Source organism: Xenopus laevis, chromosome 1L (genome assembly GCF_017654675.1).
Source record: "Xenopus laevis strain J_2021 chromosome 1L, Xenopus_laevis_v10.1, whole genome shotgun sequence".
NCBI lineage: Eukaryota > Metazoa > Chordata > Amphibia > Anura > Pipidae > Xenopus > Xenopus laevis.
In genome coordinates, this window is record NC_054371.1 from 192234024 (window position 1) to 192260546 (window position 26523).

Consider the following 26523-nt stretch of genomic DNA (forward strand, 5'->3'; position numbering starts at 1 on the left):
TTCATAAATTATAACCACAGTTCTGGGATATATTTTAAGTTTGACACTTGCTCACCCGTTCAAAAATTTATGGCCCGGGTGCTCTCTGCCCCGGACCCCACGCTATAAAACTGGAGCGTTATAAACTCCCCTTACATCAACAGGTTATCCTTATGATTCCGTTCTAAGAGGGCCCTGAAGTGCGCCGTCCAACCAATATATTGCAAGCTTGTACAACTCTCTACTTTCATAAAAAACACTCATATAGCTGTCCACATGCACCACTCTGTCATGAAATAAAGAGCCCCCCTTTCCTAGTTTTACTAGAAACCTATATAATCCTAGCCTTGATCAGTACTAAATTAGAAGTTTCCATGTATATATCTCCTGCATGCATGTCAATAATAACATTCTCATATAGCAACATCAACATCTCTTTTGTGTATGGGGCCCAGCTCAAAAAATCCTTAACCATGCTTTTGCCCCTATGGTTTCAGTCAACAGGAGGAATGCACTTGCCACTCCTTTTTTATCTAGAAAGGCCACTGAGGACTGATTTAATGGGGGGTGAACGCTAATAATCGAAAAAAACAAAATCCAAACCAACGTTAATAACAGTTAGAATGATGCAATTCATGATTTCTCAACTAGAAATTGCAATCAGTTGGCTTGATTCATATCAAATTACTTCCTAATTGCTGCTTAATTGCTCTGATGTATATTAAGCATTATCCCAAAGGCATGTAGTGTTGTGCACTAGCTTGGTTTGGATATTTCAAACTTTATTCTTGTTGAGTACCAAGCACAGACTGCACACCATCCCATAGGCATTAGAGAGTCACTTTCAGTACAAATAGTAAACAAGGACAACTGAGTAAGAACACAATCCCATGCACATGAATGCCATTGTACAATATATGTATAATTATAATTTACATTTAAAACCATAATTAAAAATAAGTAGGGTTAGAAATAATACAAACAATTATACACTGACTGCTTGCCTCAATCCAGAGCTAAACACAGCTACTTCAATTGCACATCAAAGCCTATTTTTTGATGATGATCAATATCATCCTATCTGTCCCTTCCAGGTTTCTTTTGTTATCTGCTGAATAGAGTAATATTGGAAAGGTCAGATCTGTCAGTAATATCAAAGCCTTTTAAGTGAAAGAATTTCATTCTATTCGTATAGCAGCGTTCCTAGTAATGCTCTGAAGCATGACACATGCATTCTTCCATGCCTTTTATTTAGCAAATAGTCGATAAGGGTGATTGTTCCCTAAGGGTAGGGGCACACTGGGTGATTCAGGGAGATTTAGTCGCCTGGCAACTAATCGCCTCGTTTTTGCGACGACCAATCTCCCCGAACGCCTTCCCTCACTCTTGCGCTGGTTAAAATGAAAAATTGCAGGCGCTAAAGCACATGCAGCAATTCATTTTCCAAAGTCGCCAGAAGTTGCCTCATGAGGAAACTTCGGGCGACTTCGGAAAACGAAACCCTTTATCCAGAAAGCTTTGAATTATGGAAAGGCCATCTCCCATAGACTCAATTTTAAACAAATAATTAAAATTTTTAAAAATTATTACATTTTTCTCTATAATAATTAAACAGTACCTTGTACTTGATCCCAACTAAAACATAATTAATCATTATTTGAGGCAACCTCAGTCTATTGGGTTTATTTAATTTTGCCGTCGTTTTTTTAGTAGACTTAAGTTATAAAGGTTAAACTACGGAAAGATCCACTATCTGGAAAACCCCAGGTCCCGAGCATTTTGGATAACAGGTCCCATACCTGTACTACAGTATATTATGTTCACAAAAGTCTAAAGATACATCCAGGCCCATGGCAGCAAAGTAAATGTTATGGGTCATGAAGCTGCCATTGTGAATGATTATGGCTTTTATTCAAAGAAAAACTGGGAAACAAAGATGGCAGTGGTAGGTTTGCATCTAAATGAATCACAAGAGTTTATGAGCAGTGGTCTCTGGACAGATGACACCAAGGTGCAATACTTTAGCCTAAATAAACAAAGATTATTACAAAAAGAATCTCCTAGGTTTAGTACATATCACCCAGAATAATTGAGTTTTCTAAATAAGAGACCTCTCCTTAATTTGGATCACCATACAATAAGGCTCCTAAAAATCATTTACACATGAAATACCTGGGTTTTAATGTATTTGAAATAAAGTTGAATTTTACCTATTACAAGAGGCTTCCGGAGTGCTCGCCGATTTTCTTCATACTCCAAAGCACACAATATGGATTCATTATATTTTAATTGGGATCAAATATAAGGTACTGTTTTATTATTAAAGATATAAAGAGAATAATTAAAAAAAAAAACATTTGCTTAAAATGCACTCTGTGGAAGATTTCGGAGCTTTCTGGATAACAAGTTTCTGAATTAACTATTCCATACCTATAATAATCTTTCAGCATGGCATTGTATATGCTAAATAAAATGTTGCATCTGCCATTACCCTTGAAATTAGCAGGGCAGTTTTTTGCTACCCCTGGTAAAAAAGCCATCTGAAACAAGGTTCTCAACTATGCCTATGATTACGTATCGTTTAGATACGAAACGCGTCAGGATGCTATGGTTTTAATGTATTTGAAATAAAGTTGAATTTTACCTACTACAAGAGGCTTCTGGAGTGCTCGCCGATTTTCTTCATACTCCAAAGCACACACACCCGGACCACTTGAGACGTCGGGTGAGTGTCATTCCCTTTTTCCAGTAGTGGTTGCACATTGTACTCCTCATTCAAGTGTTAGACCTGGGGTTTTTACACCCAGGTCACTTTTGTTACAGGGTGAGAAAGATTTTGTTACTCATCCGACGAATATATATTCATTAAATATTCTATTTTAGGATTGTGCAGCTTTAAATTCCCTTATCAATTTGTAAGGTTCTCAACTTGCCTTATGGCAAAAACAGCACTGTTGGTATCTGAAATGGCATCATCTATGAAATCTCAGTCTATCCTATAATATTGCTTTTAACAGCAATCACTAACATCCACATTTTTCTGTCTTATCTGTGGCAGTCTTCTGCTCACTGTTTGTCCATTCACCTATGACAGCTGGGGAAATGATCAACAACTTTGTTGAACATGCTGTGAGACTGATAAAAAAGATGGGCATCTATACATGTAATACCCAGGTATGGGGTGCAGTTGTTCCTGTGGCCATTAAGATCAGGGGTCCTCAACCTTTTTTACTCGTGAGCCATTCAAATGTAAAAAGAGTTGGAGAGCAACACAAGCAAGAAAAAAGTCCATGGTTGTGCCAAATAAAGGCTGTGATTGGCTGTAGCCAATAAGTGGACAACTGAGAGGAGCCTCTGTTTGGTAGTTACACATGGTTTTTATGCAACTAAAACCTGCCTCCAAGCCTGGATTTAAAAATAATTAACACCTGCTTTGAGGCCACTGGGAACAACATCCAATGGGTTGGTGAGCAACATGTTGCTTGTGAGCCACTGGTTGGGAATCACTGATTTAGATGGTTGCTAAACTCAGAGGATTTGTTTATAGTTACATAGTAACATAGTAAGTTAGGTTGAAAAAAGAGATGCGTCCATCAAGTTCAACCTTTTTACTTTTTTTAATCAGCCAGATGATCCAAAGGAAGGCAAAAAAACCCATCTGAAGCCTCTCGAATTTGCCTCAGAGGGGGAAAAATTCCTTCCTGACTCCAAAATGGCAATCGGACTAGTCCCTGGATCAACTTGTACTATGAGCTATCTTCCATAACAATGTATTCCTTCCCACCCCTTCTTAAAGCTATCTAATGTATCAGCCAATTGTAAACCGTGTGTGACTGTTACCTGTCCAAGCAGAATAATTATATAGCCAAGGTTCTTGTAAGCACCTCTGCTGAGGGTGCTGCAATGTTATCCCAGGGAGTTGTAGTTGAACAAGAACATGCGAAACTGCAGTTTAACTGCTCAAACTTCTGTTCTATTCTCAGCACTTTGTCAAGTGTGAAAACTGCAGTTTTGCCTGTTCTTGCTCAACTACAACTCCCTGGGCTACTGTATCAACCAGTACAAGTGGTTCAGGGAGAGAATTCCACATCTTCACAGCTCTCACTGTAAAAAAACCCCTTCCGAATATTTAGGCGGAACCTCTTTTCTTCTAATCGGAATGGGTGACCTCGTGTCAGCTGGAAAGACCTACTGGTAAATAAAGCATTAGAGAGATTATTATATGATCCCTTATATATTCCTTAAGCGCCTTCTCCAATTTGGCCAGTCTTTCCTCATAGCTAAGATTTTCCATACCTTTTACCAGCTTAGTTGCCCTTCTCTGTACCCTCTCATACAATAATGTCCTGTTTGAGTGATGGGGACCAAAACTGTACGGCATATTCTAGATGGGGCCTTACCAGTGCTCTATACAGTGGAAGAATGACCCCCTCCTCCCGTGAATCAATGCCCCTTTAAAGACCTTATTTGCCCTTGATGCTGCTGACTGGCATTGCTTGCTACAGACAAGTTTATCATCTACAAGGACTCCAAGGTCCTTTTCCATAATGGATTTGCCTAGTGCAGTCCCATTAAGAGTATAAGTGGTTTGGATATTTTTACATCCCAGGTGCATGACTTTACATTTATCAACATTGAATTTCATTTGCCACTTAGCTGCCCAGATTGCCAGTTTGTCAAGATCCTGTTGCAAGGATGCCACATTCTGGATGGAATTAATTGGGCTGGATAGTTTTGTGTCATCTCCAAAAACGTATACATTACTAACAATACCCTCCCCAAAGTCATTAATAAACAAGTTAAATAAAAGTGGACCCAATACTGAGCCCTGAGGGACCCCACTAAGAACCTTACTCCAAGTAGAGAATGTCCCATTAACAACCACCCTCTGTACCTGATCCTGTAACCAGGTTCCTATCCATGTGCAAACGGCTTCATTAAGCCCAACAGACCTTAGTTTATAAAGCAGTCGTTTGTGGGGCACAGTATCAAACGCTTTGGCAAAATCCAAATAGATCACATCTACTGCCCCCCACTGTCCAGCATCTTACTTACCTCATCATAAAAAGTAATAAAATTAGTCTGAAATGACCTCTCCTTCATTAAGCCATGCTGATTGCTGCTTATAATGCCATTGACTAGGACAACATTTTGAATGTGATCCCTTAACAAGCCTTCAAATAATTTGCCCACCACCGATGTCAAATTTACTGGCCTATAATTGCCAGTCTGAAATCGTAATCCCTTTTTAAATATTGGAATGACATCAGCTTTTCTCCAATCCATAGGTACCATACCAGATGAAAGCGGATCTGAAAACTGAACTAAGCTCTCTTAGAACCCAGGGGTGTATGCCATCAGACCCTGGAGCCTTGTTTACATTAATTTTTATTAAAACTTTATAGATCATATCCTGAGTCAGCCACTGACTAGATTGAGCTGAGCCATCAGTGCAGCTATGAAGTGAGCCTGGGAACTCACACTCCTCTATTGTATACACTGAAGAAAAGAACTGTATACAATGAAAAAAAATGCCTTTTCTGTATCTGTTACAACCATACTGGTACCATTATTTAATGGAGCAACACTCTCAACCTGCATCTTTTTACTATTAATATATTTAAAAAACTTCTTGGGGTTAGTCTTAGCCTCCTCTTCATTTCCTTTCTTTGCCTTCCGGATTGCTGATTTACAACATTTATTATAGTGTTTATATTCATTAAATGCAGCTTCTGTTCTGACAGCCTTGTAGTTTTTAAATGCCTTTCTCTTCTTTCCTATTAACTTCTTTACTTCTATATTAAGCCACATATGGTGATTCTTAGAACTTCTACATTTACTCCTTAAGGGAATAAATTGAGAACAGTAATGATTTAATAACATTTTAAATGACAACCATTTCTGTTCTGTGGTTTTAGCTGAAAACCTAATGCCCCAATCAATTCTCTAAAGGGCAGACCTCAAGGCACTAAAATGAGCTTTTCTGAAATGTATGGTTTTTGTTGCCCCAGTGTATATTTGTTTTTTGCACCAGACATTAAATGATATAATTTATGCCATTTGCGGTCGAAGTTACATCGTTACAACGAATGATTCGAAATATTTCATCCATCGATAGCACGATTTTTCTTCGACTTCCAAAAAGGTCCCCATAGGCTAATGTAGCACTTCAGGTTTAATTTGGTAAAGTATTGAAGTCGAAGTTTTTTTAAAGAGACAGTAGTTAGATTATAGAATGGTCGAATAGTCGAAGTATTTTACTTTGAATTTAATTCAAATTCGAAGTCGAAGTCATAGTATCCTATTCGATGGTCAAAGTATCCAAAAAATTACTAAAGATTACTAATTTAGAATTTTGTTACTTCGAAAACTCCCTCAAATTCACTTTGACCCTTGATAAATCTGGCCCTTAATACTGGTAACATATTGAACAAATGACATGTGGTCCTCCCTATCCTTAAGAGTTAAAAAAAGAATACTGCTACCGAGTAATGATTAGCTTTCTGGCTTTCTAGCGCCCATTTGGACAGCAAAGACACCACCAGAATGCAGTAAATGATGGTCCATTTAACCATTTGTACAAGTCCTTACAGATAAGAAAAGCTGTCCTAATGGTTAAAACCGTGTGGTGGTCCATGATCTATAGGCAATTGTCGACAATTGGGTAGAATATAAAGGCTTCTTAGATTTCACCTGTTTTAGCAACTATCTTTACATTGGAAATAGTGCAAAATGTGTAAGGGTGAAAACCGGCTGATAGACTCCTCACACAGAAATGCAGTCCAGAAATTTGTGAAAAAAACATTCAAAGTTTTATTTGCAAGCACTGTTCCACACAGGCACATCGACAAGATTAGAGCGCAGCTGCCCAACACAATTTCACTCCCCACAGGTTAACACACATTCCTTTCTGTAGTCCCAAAGGACCTCACCCGCAAATTTAGAGAGTATTATAATTTACGGCTCCTGTTTTCCTGCCTGTCTTGATAATCCAGTGCTCCTTAGCACCCCTTTATCATTCCAACTAGGCCTTCCGATCTCAACAATCCGGTGCTTGTCCAGCACCCCTTTGTTATTCCAATTGGGTTTTCCTCACCAGCAGCTCACTGACTCAAAGCCCTTCAAACCCTGCCTTGCCTAACCCCTTTCTCCTGGGCCCCTGTCTTGTGGGGAGTCCACGTGGAACTATCCCCACTAATCTCCTCATTGGGGCATAAAACGACCCGTACTACATACCCTACCTCAGGCCTGCTACACTTTAAACTTTTCTACTCTAAACATTATCTCTCTCTTTCTTCTCCCTTCCGGTCTTCTCCCTACCAGGCTTCTGCATCCGGCAGCTTTCTCCCATCATAGACCCCACATCTAGGGTGAGGCTCCCTTTTATCTATAACCCCAGTGGTTTACTCTTTAACATTCTAGTGCACCCCCTGGTGGTCAATTCGGGTAATACTTTCACACATCACCTTTACCACTCACATAAATTCATTCACCCTCTTACAAATGTATTCTTGTTCTGGTAACAACAAATAAACTACTAGAGCAGGATGCAATAGTGCATTACCATTTAATACAGTGCAACAATTGTATCCATGTTATATAGACCCTTTTCAAGGCTTTCCTATAGTTCTGCTACACGTAGATTTCTTTCTCTGTTGAAGAATTGTAAACATAAACCCATTGCAGGGCCGAGGTCTAAATTGTGCTGCAGAACTTGCCCTGTTTGTGCTGTTTGTGATGTTTTGATACAAATTAAGGCTCCTGAGTATAGTATACATAAGGAGCTTTGCTTCTGCTGGTATCCTTGTATATTCATAACCATTAATACTCAACACATTAATTGCGAAATTCTTTAATGCAATATGTTAGCTTGCTTGCAGTTTTATTTATTAATTAATGTTGATTTTCTTTTTAATGGCTATTGTTGCTTCACGAGTTTGCCTAAAGTCACTTATTTTTCATTCCCTATTCAAAGCAGCTACTGTATTATGATTTCCATATTGTGAATGGTTATCGCTTTAATTAAGTTAATTAAACATTGGCCTAAGAGTGAGAATGCATGTACGGCTTTCACCATGGAGCTTTTAGCTTCTTTCCCCTCATAAAAGTATAGGCTGTAATTACCTCGCTATCTATCCCGTTGTGTCAGTTGTTTTTATTTAAATTATAAAATATCTCTAATTCTTTAGCACCTCTTTAATTCTAGTCTCTCTAAATTTCTACCATCTTTATTTTCTCTTCTTCTTCAGCCCTCCTCTCTCCTCTTACCCCCATTTCCCACCATCTCAGTGTCATACCTCCATCTTAAAGAGTTAATTTATTGCTATTAAAGTAGTCAGCATGAACAGCCTAACACACTCAAGGAATTTATTTTGCTTTCTTCTGAAAAGTAAAAAAATTCAGAAAAGTAAGGTTAATAATGTGATTTTTCAGGAGACACGTTTTAGAGTAGGGAAAATTTCCAAGGTGGTATAACAAACACATCCCTGTATAGTAAATTAGATCGCCCCAGCCATTGCTAGAAACCTTGGGTATGTGGTAACAAAAACAAAGCTGTTTTTTTCTCCTGAAAGGTACTCTCTTGAGGCAGAAAGAATTGCCAACCTTATAGGTTTATTTCGATTCATAAAATAGGGTTAACATAATCTTTCTGCACTTGTAGGGAAATTCTTAGATGTTTATATTTCAAGGTTGGCTCATGATTAAAGCGTACTCTCCCATATTCTGATTTTCTGGGGGTTAAATTAAATTTGTTCTATGTCCAACATATATTTTGTTTAATCGACCTGCAAATCCCAGTATCACACTAATAGATGAAGGCTGCTGGGGATGTTGTCACTGGAAATGAGAAGCCAGAATTGCCAGTCTCTTAGTAACCCGGGTGCCGAGCTGAATACAATGAATGCAAAAAAAAATTCTGTTTGAGTAGTGGAAACATTAACGGAAGAGTTTTCTTGTAAGTGAATAAGGTTATAAGGTTTGGTCTTTGAATCTCACCAAATAAATTCTGTTTAGAGTGACTGCAGTTCAAACATGTCTCTGTCAGCAGCCATTGTGTTGTATTGTTGAGCTGCTGAGCTAAGAGCAAGGAAAACAAATAGTAAAACAGTATGTTCTGGGCATTTGTTCCAGAAGAGACTAAATGAGACATATATATGTTAGGCAGATATACAGCTCCCCATTGTATAGATTTAGAATCTTCGGAATCAAATAACTCTCCGTTTTCAGTATTGTAGGTTTATATACTAATATATATATATATATATATATAGGTTTATACACTAGTGTACACTAGTGTACACATGTAAGAAGCTTTACCCTTAAAAGGGGCTTCAAATTATCTTTTAGTATATTATAGAATGGTCAATTCTTCAAGTTTTTGATTGACCTTCTTTAATAGTGCCATAAACTGTTGCTCTTCCTTTTGTTTGAAATGCGTCAGAAGTGATTTATTAAGACCATATACATCAAAAAAGGGCAATGTTTATCAAGCCTGTTGTGTTACACAAAAGAACCACTTTATAAAGGAATAGTGAGGGGTGGGGCTTGTGAATCCCTCCCCTTGCCAAAGTGATACCATCCCCCAGTTCATATACATAAAAGTCCAATACCATGGTAAAGTCCAGTGAAGTCCAGCTACAATTGGTCATTGTTCAAAAACATACCCCCATATATATTACAGATATATTTGATGTATTGCTATTACATCGGCGATAGCATTCTATTTGTTTAAATATTTGCATTTTATTATACCTTTATATTCCGTAGTAGGCTCTTTCCATGATTTAGGTTAAATGGCCCATAGACCTCAAAGCAAACAAAGGCAGATTGGTTGCTAGGTATAAAGGGACAAAGCTTTTCCTCGGTTTCCTGTTTGCACACATTGTAGGCACACGGCAATATGTTGTATGCTGTCATTAAATCTATATTCATTTCCAGGTTTTGTTCAGGGGGCAATATTTGGCCTCATTTATTATAGTAGAGATATTGTTATTGAATGGACTAGAATTTGTTAAGTGGATTACCTCAAGCATAACCAATACCATGTTTTCTTACTGGAAATGTAAATGGAGCCTCAGTAATAAACTTTATTTCACTGTGCCTCCCTGTGTGCATGTGATTTTTGTCAGCAAAACATTAATACATGTGTGGGAGTTATTATTCATAAACCCTGTCATCCAGAATGCTCTTAATTACAGCAGTTAATTAACGTAGGGACATTGGAGGGTTCTGAGATGTGTAAGTTCTACAACAGCTGGAAGGCTGCAGACTAACAATCCATACAGGGATCACATTGGCACCTCCATAGACGCTAATGTTGTCACTCCCATCATCCCATCTACAGTCAGGTGACCCAAGTGGTGGCCAATAAAAAGGGCAGTCGTATGGGAGTTCTAAGCTTGCAGGTAAAACGTAGTCCCTGTGTAAAATGTATAATGAAGCAGTAGAATGGATAATGAAGCAGAAGACAGTGAGTGTAGGACTGGCCAGACCAGGGATGACTTTGACGTAGTTGGCCAGCTTAAATATATTGCAATTTATGGACAAACAATGCCTGTTTTGTTTAAAGCGCATTTTATAAAAACTTAATTATGTCTTAAGTCCCTATATATTGATAAAGGGTAAGCGCAGAGGACTTTTTGTCTTTGTCTACTGATTTTAACCTTAGGATAAGTGTAAAGCAGGGTCTATATATATGAGCCATATTCAAAAGTAAAAAGAATTGGGAAGCAACACAAGCATTAAAAAAGTGTCTGGGTTGCTAAAAAAGGGCTGTGATTGACTATTTTGTAGCCCATATGTGGACTGGCAGCCTATAGGAGTTGTGTTTGAAAGTACACCTGGTTTTTAAGCAAATAAACTTGCCTCCAAGCCAAGAATTCAAAAATTAGCACCTGCTTTGAGGCCACTGGGAGCAACATTCAAGGGTTTCCGGAGGCTAGAACAGAACTCTCGTGACATACCTGAGACATATAGAATCAGTGTCGGACTGGGCTGGCGGGACACCGGGAAAAAAAACAGTGGCCCCCCGCTGGCCCAGATCCTCCTTTCATGGAAGCTGCTTCCTCCCTCCCTGGCCCCTAGCGCAGCAGAAAGAATGCTTGGACACTGGGTTTTCCAGATAAGGGATCCTTCTGTAATTGAGATCTCCATACCTTAAAGGGGTTGTGACCTTTGAGTTAACTTTAAGTATGATGTAGGGAGTGATATTCTGAGACAACTTGCAATTGTTTTTCATTATTAATTATTTGTGTTGTTTTAGTTATTTAGCTTTTTATTCAGCAGCTTTCCAGTTTGCAATTTCTGCAATCTGGTTGCTAGGATCCAAGTTACCCTAGCAACCATTCACTGATTTGAATAAGGGACTGGAATATGAACGGGGGAGTTGAATAGAAAGACGAGTAATCAAAAGTAGCAATAACAATAAATGTGTAGCCTTACAGAGCATTTATTTATTTTTTTAGGTGGGTTCAGTAACACCATTTGATATCTGGAAAGAGTCAGAAGGACAATGCAAATAATTAAAGAAAATATAAAATATAAATAATGAAGATCAATTGGAAAGTTGCTTAGAACTGTCATTCTATAACATTTTAAAAGTTAACTTAAAGGTGAACCCCCCCCTTTAAGTCTGCTAAACAACCCATTATCAATATATCCAAGACAGAGACATTTTGTGCATACTGCTACTGAAAAATGCCTTACCCTTTAAACAAAACAGGGATAGTTTGTCCATATATTGCAATATATTTAAGCTGGCCAACTACGTCAAAGTCATCCCATATCTGGCCAGTCCTATGCTCAATTTTCATCTGATTCATTAAGAATTCTATTAATTCATTATACATTTTACAAAGGGACTCAGTTTTACCTGCAACTTACTTGCTGCTTTCAAAGTAAAACTCCCAAACTTTGCTGCCCTTTTATTAGACACCAGTGGGATCACCTGACTATAGCTGGGAGGGGTGGGAGCTACATCATGGAGCTGGTCACTACTCCTGTATAACTATAACAAACAAGGGAAAATTGTGCTCACCACTAATTTTTAAAACCATTAGGCGGGGGTGCACAAAACACATATAGTCAAATACAAGAGTCCTCTGCACTCAACCCATTATCAATATATTTAAGACAAAGACATTTTGTGCATACTGCTACTGAAAAATGCCTTACCCTTTAAACAAAACAGGCATTGTTTGTCCATATATTGCAATATATTTAAGCTGGCCAACTACGTCAAAGTCATCCCATATCTGGCCAGTCCTACGCTTAATTTTCATCTGATTCATTAAGAATTCTATTGCTTCATTATACATTTTACAAAGGGACTACATAGTAACATAGTAAGTAAGGTTGAAAAAAGACACATGTCCATCGAGTTCTCTTCTTTTTATTAACTACCAATCTGCCAGTTGATCCAGAGGAAGGCAAAAAAAAACCCATCTGAAGCCTCTCCAATTTGCCTCAGAGGGGGAAAAATTCCTTCCTGACTCCAAAATGGCAATTGGACTAGACCCCAGATCAACTTGGACTATGAGCTATCTCCCATAACCCTGTATTCCCTCACTTGCTAAAAAGCCATCCAACCCCTTCTTAAAGCTATCTAATATATCAGCCTGTACAACTGATTCAGGGAGAGAATTCCACATCTTCACAGCTCTCACTGTAAAAAACCCCTTCCGAATATTTAGGCGGAACCTCTTTTCTTCTAATCGGAATGGGTGACCTTGTGTCAGCTGGAAAGACCTACTGGTAAATAAAGCATTAGAGAGATTATTATATGATCCCTTATATATTTATACATAGTTATCATATCACCCCTTAAGCGCCTCTTAAGTTTTACCTGCAACTTACTAGCGGCTTTCAAAGTAAAACTCCCAAACTTGGCTGTAAGGCATTTTTTAGTAGCAGTATGCACAAAATGTCTCAACGTCTTAAATATATTGATAATGGGTTGAGTGCAGAGGACTCTTGTATTTGACTATATGTATTTTGTGGTCACAGCCTCATTGCACCCCCGCCTAATGGTTTAAAAAAAATAGTGGTGAGCACAACTTTCCCTTGTTTGTTATAGTTTATCCCAGAATGACATTTGAATATCATGAGAGGGGAATATGTGTTGCTGACATTAAAGGTGGCACAGTTGAGTGCATTGCAAATTTGCAGAGGGCTGAACTGGCATTAGTTGAGCAATGTTACTAGAAAAAGCTACAGGGACATTTACGTCAATGGAGATTTACTTTCACATGATACAACATGACATTATACAATAACTTATTCCTTTAGAGAAATTATACTTCTGCTGATACCATAAAGTGAGGTCTTGGTATTGACTATATTAAGCAGGTGCTGCCTTGGTAACAAATGCTTGAGAACCTCTTGCTCTGAAGAAAACAGATAGCAAGATATTATGGTTATATTACTAACTTCACATGCAAAGTATTACTTCTCTGTATATCCACACTTTGAATTTGAATAGGAACAGCCAGGTCTCAGTAGCGTTGAGTCAGTTGTCCAGAATCAACAATGAATAATTGCCTCTAAAAATAATAAATATATTACTATTGGTGTTATCATCACCACCATCATGGAATACAATGGAAGCACATTTGGACTATTTGGAAAATGTGTGGGGCCGCTGTTACATGTACAGATCCTTTTACCTTGTTTGCAAAAGAAGTGACTGTTCAGGCAAACCACTCATATCCATCACAGAGTTTGCTATAGGAGAAGCACATGGCACTACACACAGTTTTACAGAGGAAGACAACCTACTTCTTTCACACACTTCTATCCCAGGTTGTTCCAGGCCAATATACACCACAAATAAAGGAAGAAGGCACATGGAATTATTGGCAGTGTTTAAACACTGTAGGGCGATGGTCCACTAAAAATTCCCTTTGCCTTCTTCTGTTATTTTTGGCTATTTAACATGCCACAGGTGTGATCTCCAAGCTCTTGCTAAACTGCAAATGTCACTTTGCCTCAGCCAGTTGTAGGTAGCAGTAGCCACCAGTTAAAGGGATTTAATAAAGCTGCAAATTCAGTGCATTATATATATGTTCCCAGGATGATTGTCAGCTCAAGACCTAACTGGCAAGCTACTTTTCTTCTATAATCTCATTCAACTGCCTTACACCTTGGAGTTGGCTGTCTGTTGCTATGTCAAAAGCAGAGCTCTTGTCTGTAAACATGAAAGCATTATTTGGCTTTCCACTTTCTGCACTCCTGGTTCGGACTCTTGAAACAAATAATGCCTCCTCCAGCCAAGCCAGTTCTGATTTCCACCTGGCTTTTTACATTGTTGCAAAGGTTAGAACTAGTGAGGGGTGAATTTATTCGCCAGGTGCAAATTCATGGCAAATTTGACCGTTTTGCCGCTGGCAAATAAATTCATGAATTTGTGGTGAAATTTCGCTGGCGAAATTTTGACGGCGGCAACGGTTCTGACGCTGGCATTATAGTTTTTCAAAGCCGGCGATGGTACCGACGCTGGCGCCAAGTTTGATGCCAGCGACGATAAACGGACGCCCATTGACTTTAATCAACTTTGACTGGTGAAATTTTGACGCCGTTGAATTGTCAAAATCGCTGTTTCGGGAATTTTTTCCCAGTTTCGCAAATTCGCGGGAAATTCGTGGCGAAGCGAAATAGGACAAATTCGCCCATTACTAGTTAGAACCACCAGGATAGAGAAGAGTAAGGGACAGCTATGCAGGGCCGGATTTACATAGCGGATGGCCGGGCGCCCCCTAGGCTTGCTGTCGTTTGTCACCCCCACCTCCCTTTTATTTGCTTAAATTTTCATCATCCTGACTGGAGCAATGGGGATTGGCTCAGAGGAAATTTAAAAAACTATAGTATCTCCTGCGCATCCCCAGTGTTTCTGAACCAATGTGGGTGTGGTTGGGCAGCATGCCGCCCATAAAATCCAAAAATTTGGGCCTGCAGCTACGGCTTTAAATAACAAATACATTTAAGAAATAACTTTAAATCCACTTGTAAGCATGTGTAGATAATGTACATTGGAAAGAAAACTGAGAATTACATATTCCTTCTGCCCTTGAACCGATTGACAGAAATACATCTGACGTGCCATTCTCATTGCGCCTTTCCTCGTTAGCTGTAGGCACATTTCTCATGATGCTAATGTAAGGCGACTAAACCAGCCGGCAGTTGCATTTCTAAGCTGGCAAATAGCAATGGTGCGCGCTCGGCTGGGGCTGCTGTCCAGAGCTGTGGTGCTGAAATCCACACAGTACTATGGGCTGAGGAAGCGCAACCAACCTTTCAGCAGTAGCATTAGCGGGATGATGAGGAACCCCAAACAGAACACTAGGGAAATGGCTTATGACCGTTCTCATTAATAGAAAGGCTCAGCTAATATAACCTAAAGATCACAATAGCTCAGCCTTTCTTTAAGTCATCTTATATCCATATCTCCAGGCATTATACCCACCATTATATAATCTTGCATTATATAAATAAAATAATACAAAAAAGAAAACAGGTGACAGTTAGAAAAAGCCTGTTGAGCTATGTGTGAGTTTAAAAAGAAGAAAGTAAAATCGCAGTTATGATGATGATGATATAGCATGGGGGTCGTGGTTATAGGGAGGGTGCTGTGGAGAAGCTGGGAGCAGACATGTTCCTATGGGAGGGCAGTGTTTACTCCAGCAGAGATGCAGCCTTGGAACAGCTTCCCTATTATTTACAGTGCAACGGCTGATCTGAGCGATACTGAGCGTTTACCAGTGTGTGTGGGCGTCTCCGGCTCTAATGACTGAGCGGAGTGTAGGGGAGCTGCTGCCGTGCGTATCCAGCGTTTGCTATTTTCGCCTCTCACCTCCCTCGGGAAGACCGTATAGATTGAAGACGCCTGCAAGTGTGTTTGACGTCGTTGTGACGTGTTAAGGACACATTTCCAATGAGGCTGCTGAAGGAGCGAGCGTTTTTGTAGCTCACAAGCCTCACAGAGAGACAGAGAAACCTGCTGCGCTTATCTGTTCGCATAGCAACCAGGCTTCAGCACCCACATTTGAAAATTCAAATTGGACTTTTTTTTGGGTGTTTGTTTCTTGGCTTCAGACACTGTGAGATCCATCGCAAAATGGAAGGACGACTTTGGCACCCTGTGTGCATTGCTTCAGTCGCTGTCTTGTCCTTGTTGTGTCGGGGGCTGGAGGCTGGGCTGGATAAACATTATGTCAATGAATGGGCAGCAGAGATCCCCGGGGGGCCCGAGGAAGCCCAGTTACTTGCACTGGAGTTGGGTTATGATTACCTGGGACAGGTACCTCTCACTCTTTAACTTTCTTATTACCACCTGGGAATAATCTCTATACCTGTACTGTATATACACTACATCATGTGGCCTCTGTATATTGGCTCATCATTTGTCAGCTGTTTGTGCCAGGAAACCTTTACTGTATTTGCCTGTCTGTTTATCTGAATCTGCTGTGTTTCTGTCTGTGATCTCTGCCATCAATCTGCCAACAATTATTTGCTATAATTACATTTTGTTTAGTACTTCTGTTTATTGGAACTGTATTTGCCATGCAGATATTTTTTGTGTTCTCAATGATTTTCTTTCATTTTTCAGCAGTTCCTCAGCATTCAATGGTCCATAGCATTGGCCGGCTGTAGGTTCATTTTTGGCAGACGCATTGTGATGGCTTCATTATGAGTGGCCATTGGTGTGACTGTAGAAACTGAGAACATCAGTTATAATATTGATGCCGTGAGCCATAAACCTGAAGGCCTTTTATTGGAGCTTGATGTTTCTAATAATAAGTATGTTTGTCAGATGATAATACTGACTTGTTTGCATTTGCCGTCATGATCAAGGCTGGAATATTAGAGTTCCTGCTTCCTGGAGCAGTCACAGACTTGTGCCAGCATTGGGAACATTGAGCTGTAGCCTTTGCCTTTAGAGAATTTCCTTTTCTATATTCAGTATGGCAGTGCTGGCCAATAGCCTCTTTGCTCTGTTTGACGTATGAGAATGGGCAGTATGGGCAGCCCTCCAGATGTTCTTCTTTAACAAACTCGCTGCACCCCTCTACGCTGTTGTAGTTGTAGCTCCATGACAAGTGAAGAGCAATATATGTTGCTTATTCTTATTTAGTGTTTCCCAAATGGAACAGAGAAACATAATTATTTTAAACCCTCACAATGGGAAAAGTAAAGTAAAAGGGACCCCTGGTAGAAAAAAGTTGCATTATATTTACACATTCTCTGAAAAAGTAGATGAAATACTGGGGAGTGTTTTGTGCACATTCACTCTGTATTCTAAATAGTTTCCATTATATATATATTGAATGGAAACTATTTAGAATAAAGAGTGAATGCGCACAAAACACTCCCAAGTATTTCATCAACTTTTTCAGAGAATGTGTAAATATAATGCAACTTTTTTGTACCAGGGGTCCCTTTTACTTTACTTTTCCGAGCGTTTAAAATAATTATGTTTCTCTGTTCCAGTTGTGAAACACTAAGGGGCAAATTCACTAACCTGCGGAGTTGCGCTAGTGCAGGCTTCGCCACACTTCGCCGTGGCGCCGCTAATTCATTAAAATCTGAAGTTGCGCTCAGGGAGGCAAACGGTAGCAGAGTTGCGCTAGCGTTAATTTGTCAAGGAAAGCAAAGTTACTCTAGCGATACCTAATTTGCATATGGCGCCAAGTTAAAGTACAATGGACGTATATGTAGCAGCAAATACATTACACTACACAAGCTTGGGAAAGCTTCATAAAATAAAATAGAGTTGTTATATTGCCCTATACATGTGCCCACTGTTTAATTTAGGTGCCATATGTTAGGAAATGTAGGGGGGAAGGAGGGTACCCCCAAAAAAATTTACGATCTCTTTCAGCCTATCACCCTTACAAAAGGAAAAGACGCCAGCTTTTTTGGGAAAAATGGCAAGTCTGGCGCAAGAGGTAACGTTCAGTAAAATGCGCAAGTTAGTGAATTAGCGTAGCTACGTCCCTTCGCCATAGCGCAACTTCGCCTGGAGTAAGGGTGCGAAGTAGCACTAGTGTAGGTCCACTTCGCTAGCGAATTTATGTCAGCACCCGTTAGTAAATCTGCGAAGTATCGAAATGACGTCACTCTGTCAAATTTGCGCTAGCGTTAGGAGCTTTGCACTTTAGTGAATTTGCCCCTAAATAAGAATTAGCAACGTATTTTGCTCTTCACTTGGCATCGAGCTACAACTTATTTATATATAAAATGTATATATATATATGTCGCTTTAATTATAAAACAGTACCTTGTACTTGATCCAAACTAAGATATAATGAATCCTTATTGGAAGCAAAACCAGCCTATTGGGTTTATTTAATGTATACATAATTTTCTAGTAGACTTAAGGTATGAAGATCCAAATTACGGAAGGATACATTATCCAGAAAGCCCCAGGTCCCGAGCATTCTGGATACCAGTTCCCATATCTGTATTTTTAAATGCAATTGCAGTCAAAAGCAGGATGTTGAAACATTGTAACAGTAGCCAGGACTCTTCTAGGTGTTTAATGAGCAGAATTGCAACATGAAAATTCAAATTACGGAAAGATCCATTATCTGGAAAACCCCAGGTCTGAGCATTCTGGATAACAGGTCTCAACCCTGTAGGATCTATTATCCGGAATGCTTGGCACCTGGGGTTTTCCAGATAAGTGATCTTTCTGTAATATGGATCTCCCTGCCTGAAGTTTGCTACAAATAATTTAAACATTTAATAAACCCAATAGGATTATTTTGCCACCAATACGGATACATGCAGCTTAGTTACCATCAACTACAATCTAACTGGGAATGTAATTAAAAATCGCAAGCAAAGTTTAATATGGCATTTTCAACGCTGCTTTCAATCTAAAATCATTCAGTAGCAAATTTTACGTCGCCAAGCCAAGCTTTAGTATTAACACCTGCTCTGGAGTTTCGTTAAATATTTAGTCTCAAAATATGCTTTGCCCTTGCGGAATATTATAACATACGCTGCGAATGTTTGCAAAAGCTATTTGCTCGCAAACTTTGCGACAAAGTCATTGAGTCGCAAGCGCAAAGCGTAACATTGCGTCTGTAATCAGTCAAAAAGGACGCAAACATGGTCGCTAACATTCTCTATGGTCTTTGAGAACAATTTTTGCGCTAACACACCTATTACATTCCCCCATCTACCTACGGTTTTATTATGACAGAGAAAAAGGAAATCATTTTTAAAATTTTTAATTATTTACTTAAAATTGGAGATGGCCATCCTGTTAGCTGTATGGATAATGGTTTTCCGAATAAAGTATCCCATACCTATATTACACATATTGTCCGAAATCACTATGCATTATTGCAAAAGAAACATGCGTAATAGATTAATTAGTAGATTAATAACAATCCCAGCGTCACCGGAGTGGAGCAAGTGTGAAACCAAATGTTATCCGTCCCTTTCTCTTTTGACGCAATATTGTCAGTGAGTCATACCTAAGGGCGATGTGGGAGCTGCAGTTCAGTCGTATCCAAGGGTAGCCAAGTCATGAATCACATGTGAAATCTGCCATAGAAGTCATATATTAACCGTTATCTGTTTCCATTCTCACGTGTAACCATGGGAATCTCAAGCAGTGGCCCTCGGCTACAGTGGATTAAGTGCTCCCCCTGCTCAACATAACATGACAGCAGAATATAGACGTCATTTACCAACCTGGAGGCTTGACTGCAGATTGGTGGTTACTGCTTTCCTCAATTACATTTCTCAATAATGCAAGCAGAGCAAATAACCCCATTACATTGTTAACCCCTTCATGGTCGTAGTGGAGTCCTTTTATACCATTTTGAATTAAAAGAAGACAATACTTATTTGTTAGAAATAATACTCAGTTGATCTCTAATGAAAAAACCAAATATACACCTTGGCATGGACAGCATTCATACTATATCGTAGTAACACTGGCTTAGTTGTTTATATTATAATATATTATATATATATATATATATATATATATATATATGTATATATATATATATATATATATATATATATATATATTTTTGTATACCTGTCTCTCTATATTACTGGAGGGAGACAAGTAACACGCATTTAATACTCATTTATTATACACATATCTACAACCTTTATCCTTAATGGCACTGACCAGTAATAACCCTGAAGCACCCACTAGCACCCTTTGCTAACGTGATGTAGAGGAAGGATGGGGGGGGGGAACTGTTGTATAAAATGTAAGGTAAACTCCTGCCCAGTTCCACATATTTCTTCTACTCAAGTCTGATTGTGTTGTTTGCTAAACCTCCTGGGCCAGTTGAACAGGGCAGTGTATGTACACAAGGCTTGTGTTGCACTTTTTAACCTCTACAGTTATAGAAATGAATCTAGTGCATCTTTAAAAGAGAATGCAGCCTAAGACATTTCTGTACTTACAGTTAACGTTCGACAACTTGGAATGCTTGGAATAATTACATATTTCATTTGGGTTGAAACATGATAAAGGTACATTAGGTTCCACCCTTTAGTGCATTCTTCAGCCTATCAACACTCTAATTCCAGTACTTCTTAACAGGCAGCTGAATTTCTTCTTTGCTGTCCCACTTTGGTTTCTGTATATCCATCTCTTGTTGGATTGATCCTCTTGTCAACGCAGAAGGAAACCTTGTTTTGTGTTACTAAAAACACAAACTTATAGTTTTGCATGTTCTGTATGTTTTGTCATGATGCCATCAAGAGAGCAATGCAGATAAATATTTATATATATATATATATATATATATATATATATATATATATATATATATATATATATATATATATACACATGCAGCTGAATACATCTCTACATATAATCAGGAGGATGGCACACCGCTTCTACTCTATACCAAGGTACAAGGTACAAGCATTCAAAAAGACCAGCAACTTTCTGTATATGCTCACATAAATATAATGTTTTTGTTTTGCAAAAATCCTGTTGTTGCTGGACCTTTTGAATGATATATATATATATATATATATATATACCGTGTGTACGTACATAAAAGTACAGCTATGGGACCTGTTATCCAGTTATCTTTCTGTAATTTGGATCTTCACCTTAAGTCTACTAGAAAATCATATAAACATTAAATAAACCCAATAGGCTGGTTTTGCTTGCAATAAGAATTAATTATATCTTAGTTTGGGTCAAGTGCAAGGTACTGTTTTATTATTGCTACAGAGAAAAAAGGAAATAATTTTTAAAAAATTTGGATTATTTGGATAAAATGGAGTCTATGGGAGATGGCCTTTCTGTACTTCTGAGCTTTCTGGACAACTGGGTTTCTAGATAACGGATCCCATACTTGTATAGGATCCATTATCCAGAAACCTGTTATCCAAAAAACTCTGGATTACGGGAAGACCATCTCCCATTGACTCCATTTTAATTAAATAATTCAACATTTGAAAACAAATATCCTTTTTCTCTGTAATAACAAAACAGTACCTTGGACTTGGTCCCAAACTGAGATATAATTAATCCTTATTGGAGCAGAAAAAACACTATTGGGTTAACGTCTACATTTTGTTAGCGGAAATAACACTATTGGGTTAACGTCTAAATTTTTTTAGCAGATTTAAGGTATAAAGTTCCAAATTACGGAATGATTCCTTATCTGGTAAACTCCAGGTCCTGAGCATTTTGGATAACAGGTCCTATATCTGTATTGATAATTAATTAAGAGAAAAAGGTTAGCTGTGATTCTATTGCTATGGGTTGTTTACTAAATTTACAAAAACCTATAGTAACCAATGAGATTGTTCCTTTCATTATTTGAACTGCTGTAGACCCGTAGCTATGTTTAGTGGGCAACAATGAGCGAGTATTAGTATTTTGGCTGAATATTACAATTTTAGTGTACTATTTGAGCGCAAATGAGAAATGAACATATTGCTTGCAAGAGTAATGCACGGGGGTTATCACTTTAACCCAATTTAACAGAATCTATACAGAATATGCAACCGTATCTTGTCTGTAAATAGCTATTCATCTATATTAGCTGCAGAAGGATCCAGAGTGTCAGGGTTTTATTGTCAGTTTCTCACAATGGATTGTGAGTTAATGAAAAGCTGTATCAGGCTGACTGGCAGGGGACATTGAAGACAAGGCCTGGAGGAGACATGATAACTAAACTTGACAATGGTCTTTTTTAATAAACTAGAAATGAGCTAAGCCTAGGTATACTTTATGGCCATGTTATTACTAGAGAAGTCAGATAACATATAGGAAAAGGTGATAGGATTCTATGTTTCAATATTTCATATTTGCCATATATCATCACAACTGGCTTCCAATTGTCCCTCCTGCTGTCTCTGCCTATTTCTTAGTGCCTCTTACATAGTCCACCTATTGTTGTACCACAGACCTTTTCAAGCTCATTTACTGTTCCTCCTTTGTCAAGTAGCATTACTGTATATACTTTGTCTTCTTCTGATGACCTACAGTAGGTATCCATGACAACAGCCTGCACTTTACACATCTAAGCTTTCCTGTTAATGCCCTCCTTGTTGTTAGATAGACATGTTACTTCTCTTTTTATTGGTTATCCTTCATCATCTACCTTATGTAATGATGCATGTAATATTTTACTTATACACTAGGGGACAGACTTGGGGGGTAAGTGGGTACAGGAGTGGGAGGGGAAGACATACAAAATGTTTACCTTGTACAACAACGGGAAAAACCTCTGCACTCTATGGGGTATATTTATCAAAGAGTGAAGTTAGAGATCTCCACAGTCCGCAGAGTGAAATACCGCCTCTCTTGGCGAGATACCATAGAAGTCAATGAGAAGGGTATTTTTTTCAGCATTTAATAAAGTTGTCAATCAAGTGTTTTTTGCTATTTTGATTTCCCTGAGCGTGATTTGTTTCCACAACAACATTCAATTGCAATTAGCCCATTCAAGTGTGAAAAACACAACAAAATGTGGCTGTAAAACCAATGAATGTTTGTAAATATTGAATAGTAAAAAGTTGCTTAGAATTGCATTTTCTTGTATTTTTGGGAATACATCAACTTTAAGGGGCAGATTCATTAAGGGTCGAATTTCGAAGTTAAAAATACTTCGAAATTCGACCCTCGAATTGAAATCCTTCGACTTCGAATATCGAAGTCGAAGGATTTAGCGCTAATCCTGCGATCGATCGATCTAAGGATTTTTCGTTCGATCGAACGATTAAATCGTTCGAATCGAACGATTCGAACGATTTTAATCCAACGATCGAAGGAAAATCCTTCGATCAAAAAAAGGTTAGCAAACCTATGGGGACCTTCCCCATAGGCTAACATTGACTTCGGTAGGTTTTATCTGCCGAAGTAGGGGGTCGAAGTTTTTTTTAAAGGGAAAGTACTTCGACTATCGAATGGTCGAATAGTCGAACGATTTTTACTTCGATTCGTTCGATTTCGTTCGAATTCGAACGAATTTAACCAATTCGATGGTCGAAGTACCCAAAAAATACTTCGAAATTCAAATTTTTTTCATTCGAATCCTTCACTCGAAGTTAGTGAATCTGCCCCTAAATGTTTCTTATCAAAATAACATGACCTCAGAGTCAAAGTGCTTATGTAAATATGGCAGCAATGATAGCAAACTGTACAATTTATTAGCATTTTCCTAAGGGGCAGTGGAGAATTTGAAGAAGTTGAATCAAATCACTATGGGAAGAAACATCATTACATGTTCTGAAACTCAGATAAATACGTTCATTAGGAATTAAGCACATAGGTGTTAAAGATCAGATATAATAAAAAATACTTCCAGGCAAAAGCATTGTTACTTTTTCATGTCAGTTGGCCAATGTGGAGTGCCACCTTAAAGTTATGCTGACGCTAAATTAGAGAATTACAGTATATAGTATCTCTTTAGTTTAGAGAGGGAGGGTTAATAAGATAATTATATTATATGTTTCAGCAATGCCACTAACACTTTACTAGCTGTGAGGTACTTTCTTCTTATTGTGGGCCAAAGAAAATAGAGATTGCTATTGCCATGTGTTGAGTTGGCAGTGGAATTCCAGATGATCTCGGTCTCAGTAGATACGGCAATAAAATACATCAGATTTTTAACAAGCGTTTTATCCCCTTCAGCTGCTTTCAAGTTTCTATATCACCATAAAAACTCACGTGGCTCTATTCACTTGCACGTCAGCACTGCAAACCAGCTGTTGATGTCTGCATGTGTACCCTGTGCAGTGTCAGAGTGGGACCCACCAGAGAAGCTTGACCTCAGGTGCATCTGCTGATCTCAGGGGCTTTAGGTAGCATCTGTAAATTGGGTCCAACGGAAAAGTCCAAGGCCCACCAGTACTGGAGCCATCTAGGAATTTCCCTGGTATCTTGGTCAGCCAGTTAATTTTCGCTTGTATATTATAAATATATGCATTAGTAACAAATACAGATACATACATTATTACATTGTGTGTTCTACCAGGCAGCTGAGAGAAGTCCATATTTTTTGCTAAGGCTGTGCAGCCTGTGGCCAGGGCATACCTCCCAACATTTTGGAAATAAAAAGAGGGATAATTAAGTTGGGGTTAGAGATGTAGCGAACGGCGGAAAAAATGTTCGCGAACATATTCGCGAACTTGCGTCCACAAATGCGAACGGTTCGCGAACGTCGCGAACCCCATAGACTTCAATGGGAAGGCGAATTTTAAAAGCTAGAAAAGACATTTCTGGCCAGAAAAATGATTTTAAAGTTGTTTAAAGGGTGCAACGACCTGGACAGTGGCATGCCAGAGGGGGATCAAGGGCAAAAATGTATCTGAAAAATACATTGTTGACACAGCGCTGCGTTTTGTGCTGTAAAGGGCAGAAATCACACTACGTCACTCAGGTGATGTTTCTGGACACGGAATGTGAAAAAGCTCACACAGCTAGGTGGCACTTGGTTAAAGACTGGGCAAACAATGCCTGCAAGGGCAACGTATACAGTAGTGGATACGGAATATATTATTGCTGCTGTAAAAACATCACTCAGGTGATGTTTACGGACACGGAATTATTATTGTTATTTAGACAGAATGTGAAAAAGCTCACACAGCTAGGTGGCACTTGCATACCTCCCAACTGTCCCTCTTTTGACCACTCAACCCCCTGTCCCTCTTTTGTACTGGAAAGTCCCTCTTTTCTCTGCACTGAACAGCCAGAAAAAAACCAGTTTCTAACTTAATTGGCTTTTGGCAGAGAGCTCAGAACAGCTAACAGGTGCAAATAAGATACTTTGTAACAATTTTGACTCTGGTTGGTGCTGGTGGTGGTGAACTACTAGGAGGAGCAGCACACCAGTCCCTCTTTTCTCTGAACTGAACAGCCAGAAAAAAAACAGTTTCTAACTTAATTAGCTTTTGGCAGAGAGCTCAGAACAGCTAACAGGTGCAAATAAGATACTTTGTAACAATTTTGACTCTGGTTGGTGCTGGTAGTGGTGAACTACTAGGAGGAGCAGCACACCAGTCCCACTCCCCAACACAGCTAGACTAATAGCACTGGGCTCTTATAGTAGCAAAGTAAAAAAACAAAAAAGAAAATAAAAGCAGTCCTTACAAGGACTATTGGGTTATTACAGCAGTCAGCAGATGAGATCAGAAGCAGTGCCCACAGCAGCTACATACAGAGCACTGCAGTAGAAGGTAGATTACTAGCCAGCAAAGCTACCTAACCTAAAATGTCCCTCAAATCCCTGCAGACTTCTGTCCCTCCAATACAGAGCAGTATCAAGTAGATTACTAGCCAGCAAACTTACTATCAACTGTCCCTCAAATCACTAAACAGCTCTCTCCCTACACTAGCTCTTCCAAGCACACACAGGCAGAATGAAAAAACGCTGCAGGGCTTCAGTTTATATATGGAAGGGGAGTGGTCCAGGGGGTGTGGGGGTGGTCCAGGAGGGAGAGCTTCCTGATTGGCTGGCATGTATCTGCTGGTCTGGGGTGAGAGGGCAAAAATAAGCGCCAGCTAAGGCGAACCCAAATTGGCGAACGTCGCGCGACGTTCGCGAACATTCGGCGGACGCGAATGCCCGATGTTCGCGCGAATTAGTTGGGGTACGTAGCACGGCGAAATTTGCCCATGTTTGTGGTCACACCCCCTAATTACCATGTTCATTTTACAAAATTTGGAAGGTTCTGAAAGTTTGAACATAGTTCTGTGTTTTTTTTCTGTTATTACAGTTTTGCTAATGAAGGTGAATTTCCCTTAAGGGTCAGGCCACACGAGCAGATTTGAGGAAATTAGTTGCCCCAGCGACAAATCTCCTCTTCTTCAGGGCGACAATCTCCCCGAACTGCCTTCCCCCTGCCCTTCACTGGCTAAAATGAAAATCGCCTGGGGAAAGGCACACGCGCCGCTTCGTTAACTGAAGTCCCCCGAAGTTGCTTCACGAGGCTACTTCGGGCGACTTCGGGTCGGTTGACTATGGGTCGGGTGGCCAGACCCTTAAGCTGTGAGTCTAACTTTTCCCAAGGGACCTGTTATCTTATATTGTTACAATTACT

At 39.1% G+C, this 26523-nt stretch overlaps 1 protein-coding gene across 1 annotated transcript in view; it reads left to right on the forward strand.

Annotated features, from left to right (window-relative positions):
* Positions 1-15717: 15717 nt before the first annotated feature.
* Positions 15718-26523, forward strand: part of LOC108717363 (neuroendocrine convertase 1-like) — a 31342-nt gene continuing 20536 nt past the window's right edge. The window contains exon 1 of the mRNA XM_041568455.1: positions 15718-16273. Coding sequence (XP_041424389.1) covers positions 16091-16273 — 183 coding nt within the window. The 5' untranslated portion in view covers positions 15718-16090. The remainder of the gene's footprint in view (positions 16274-26523) is intronic.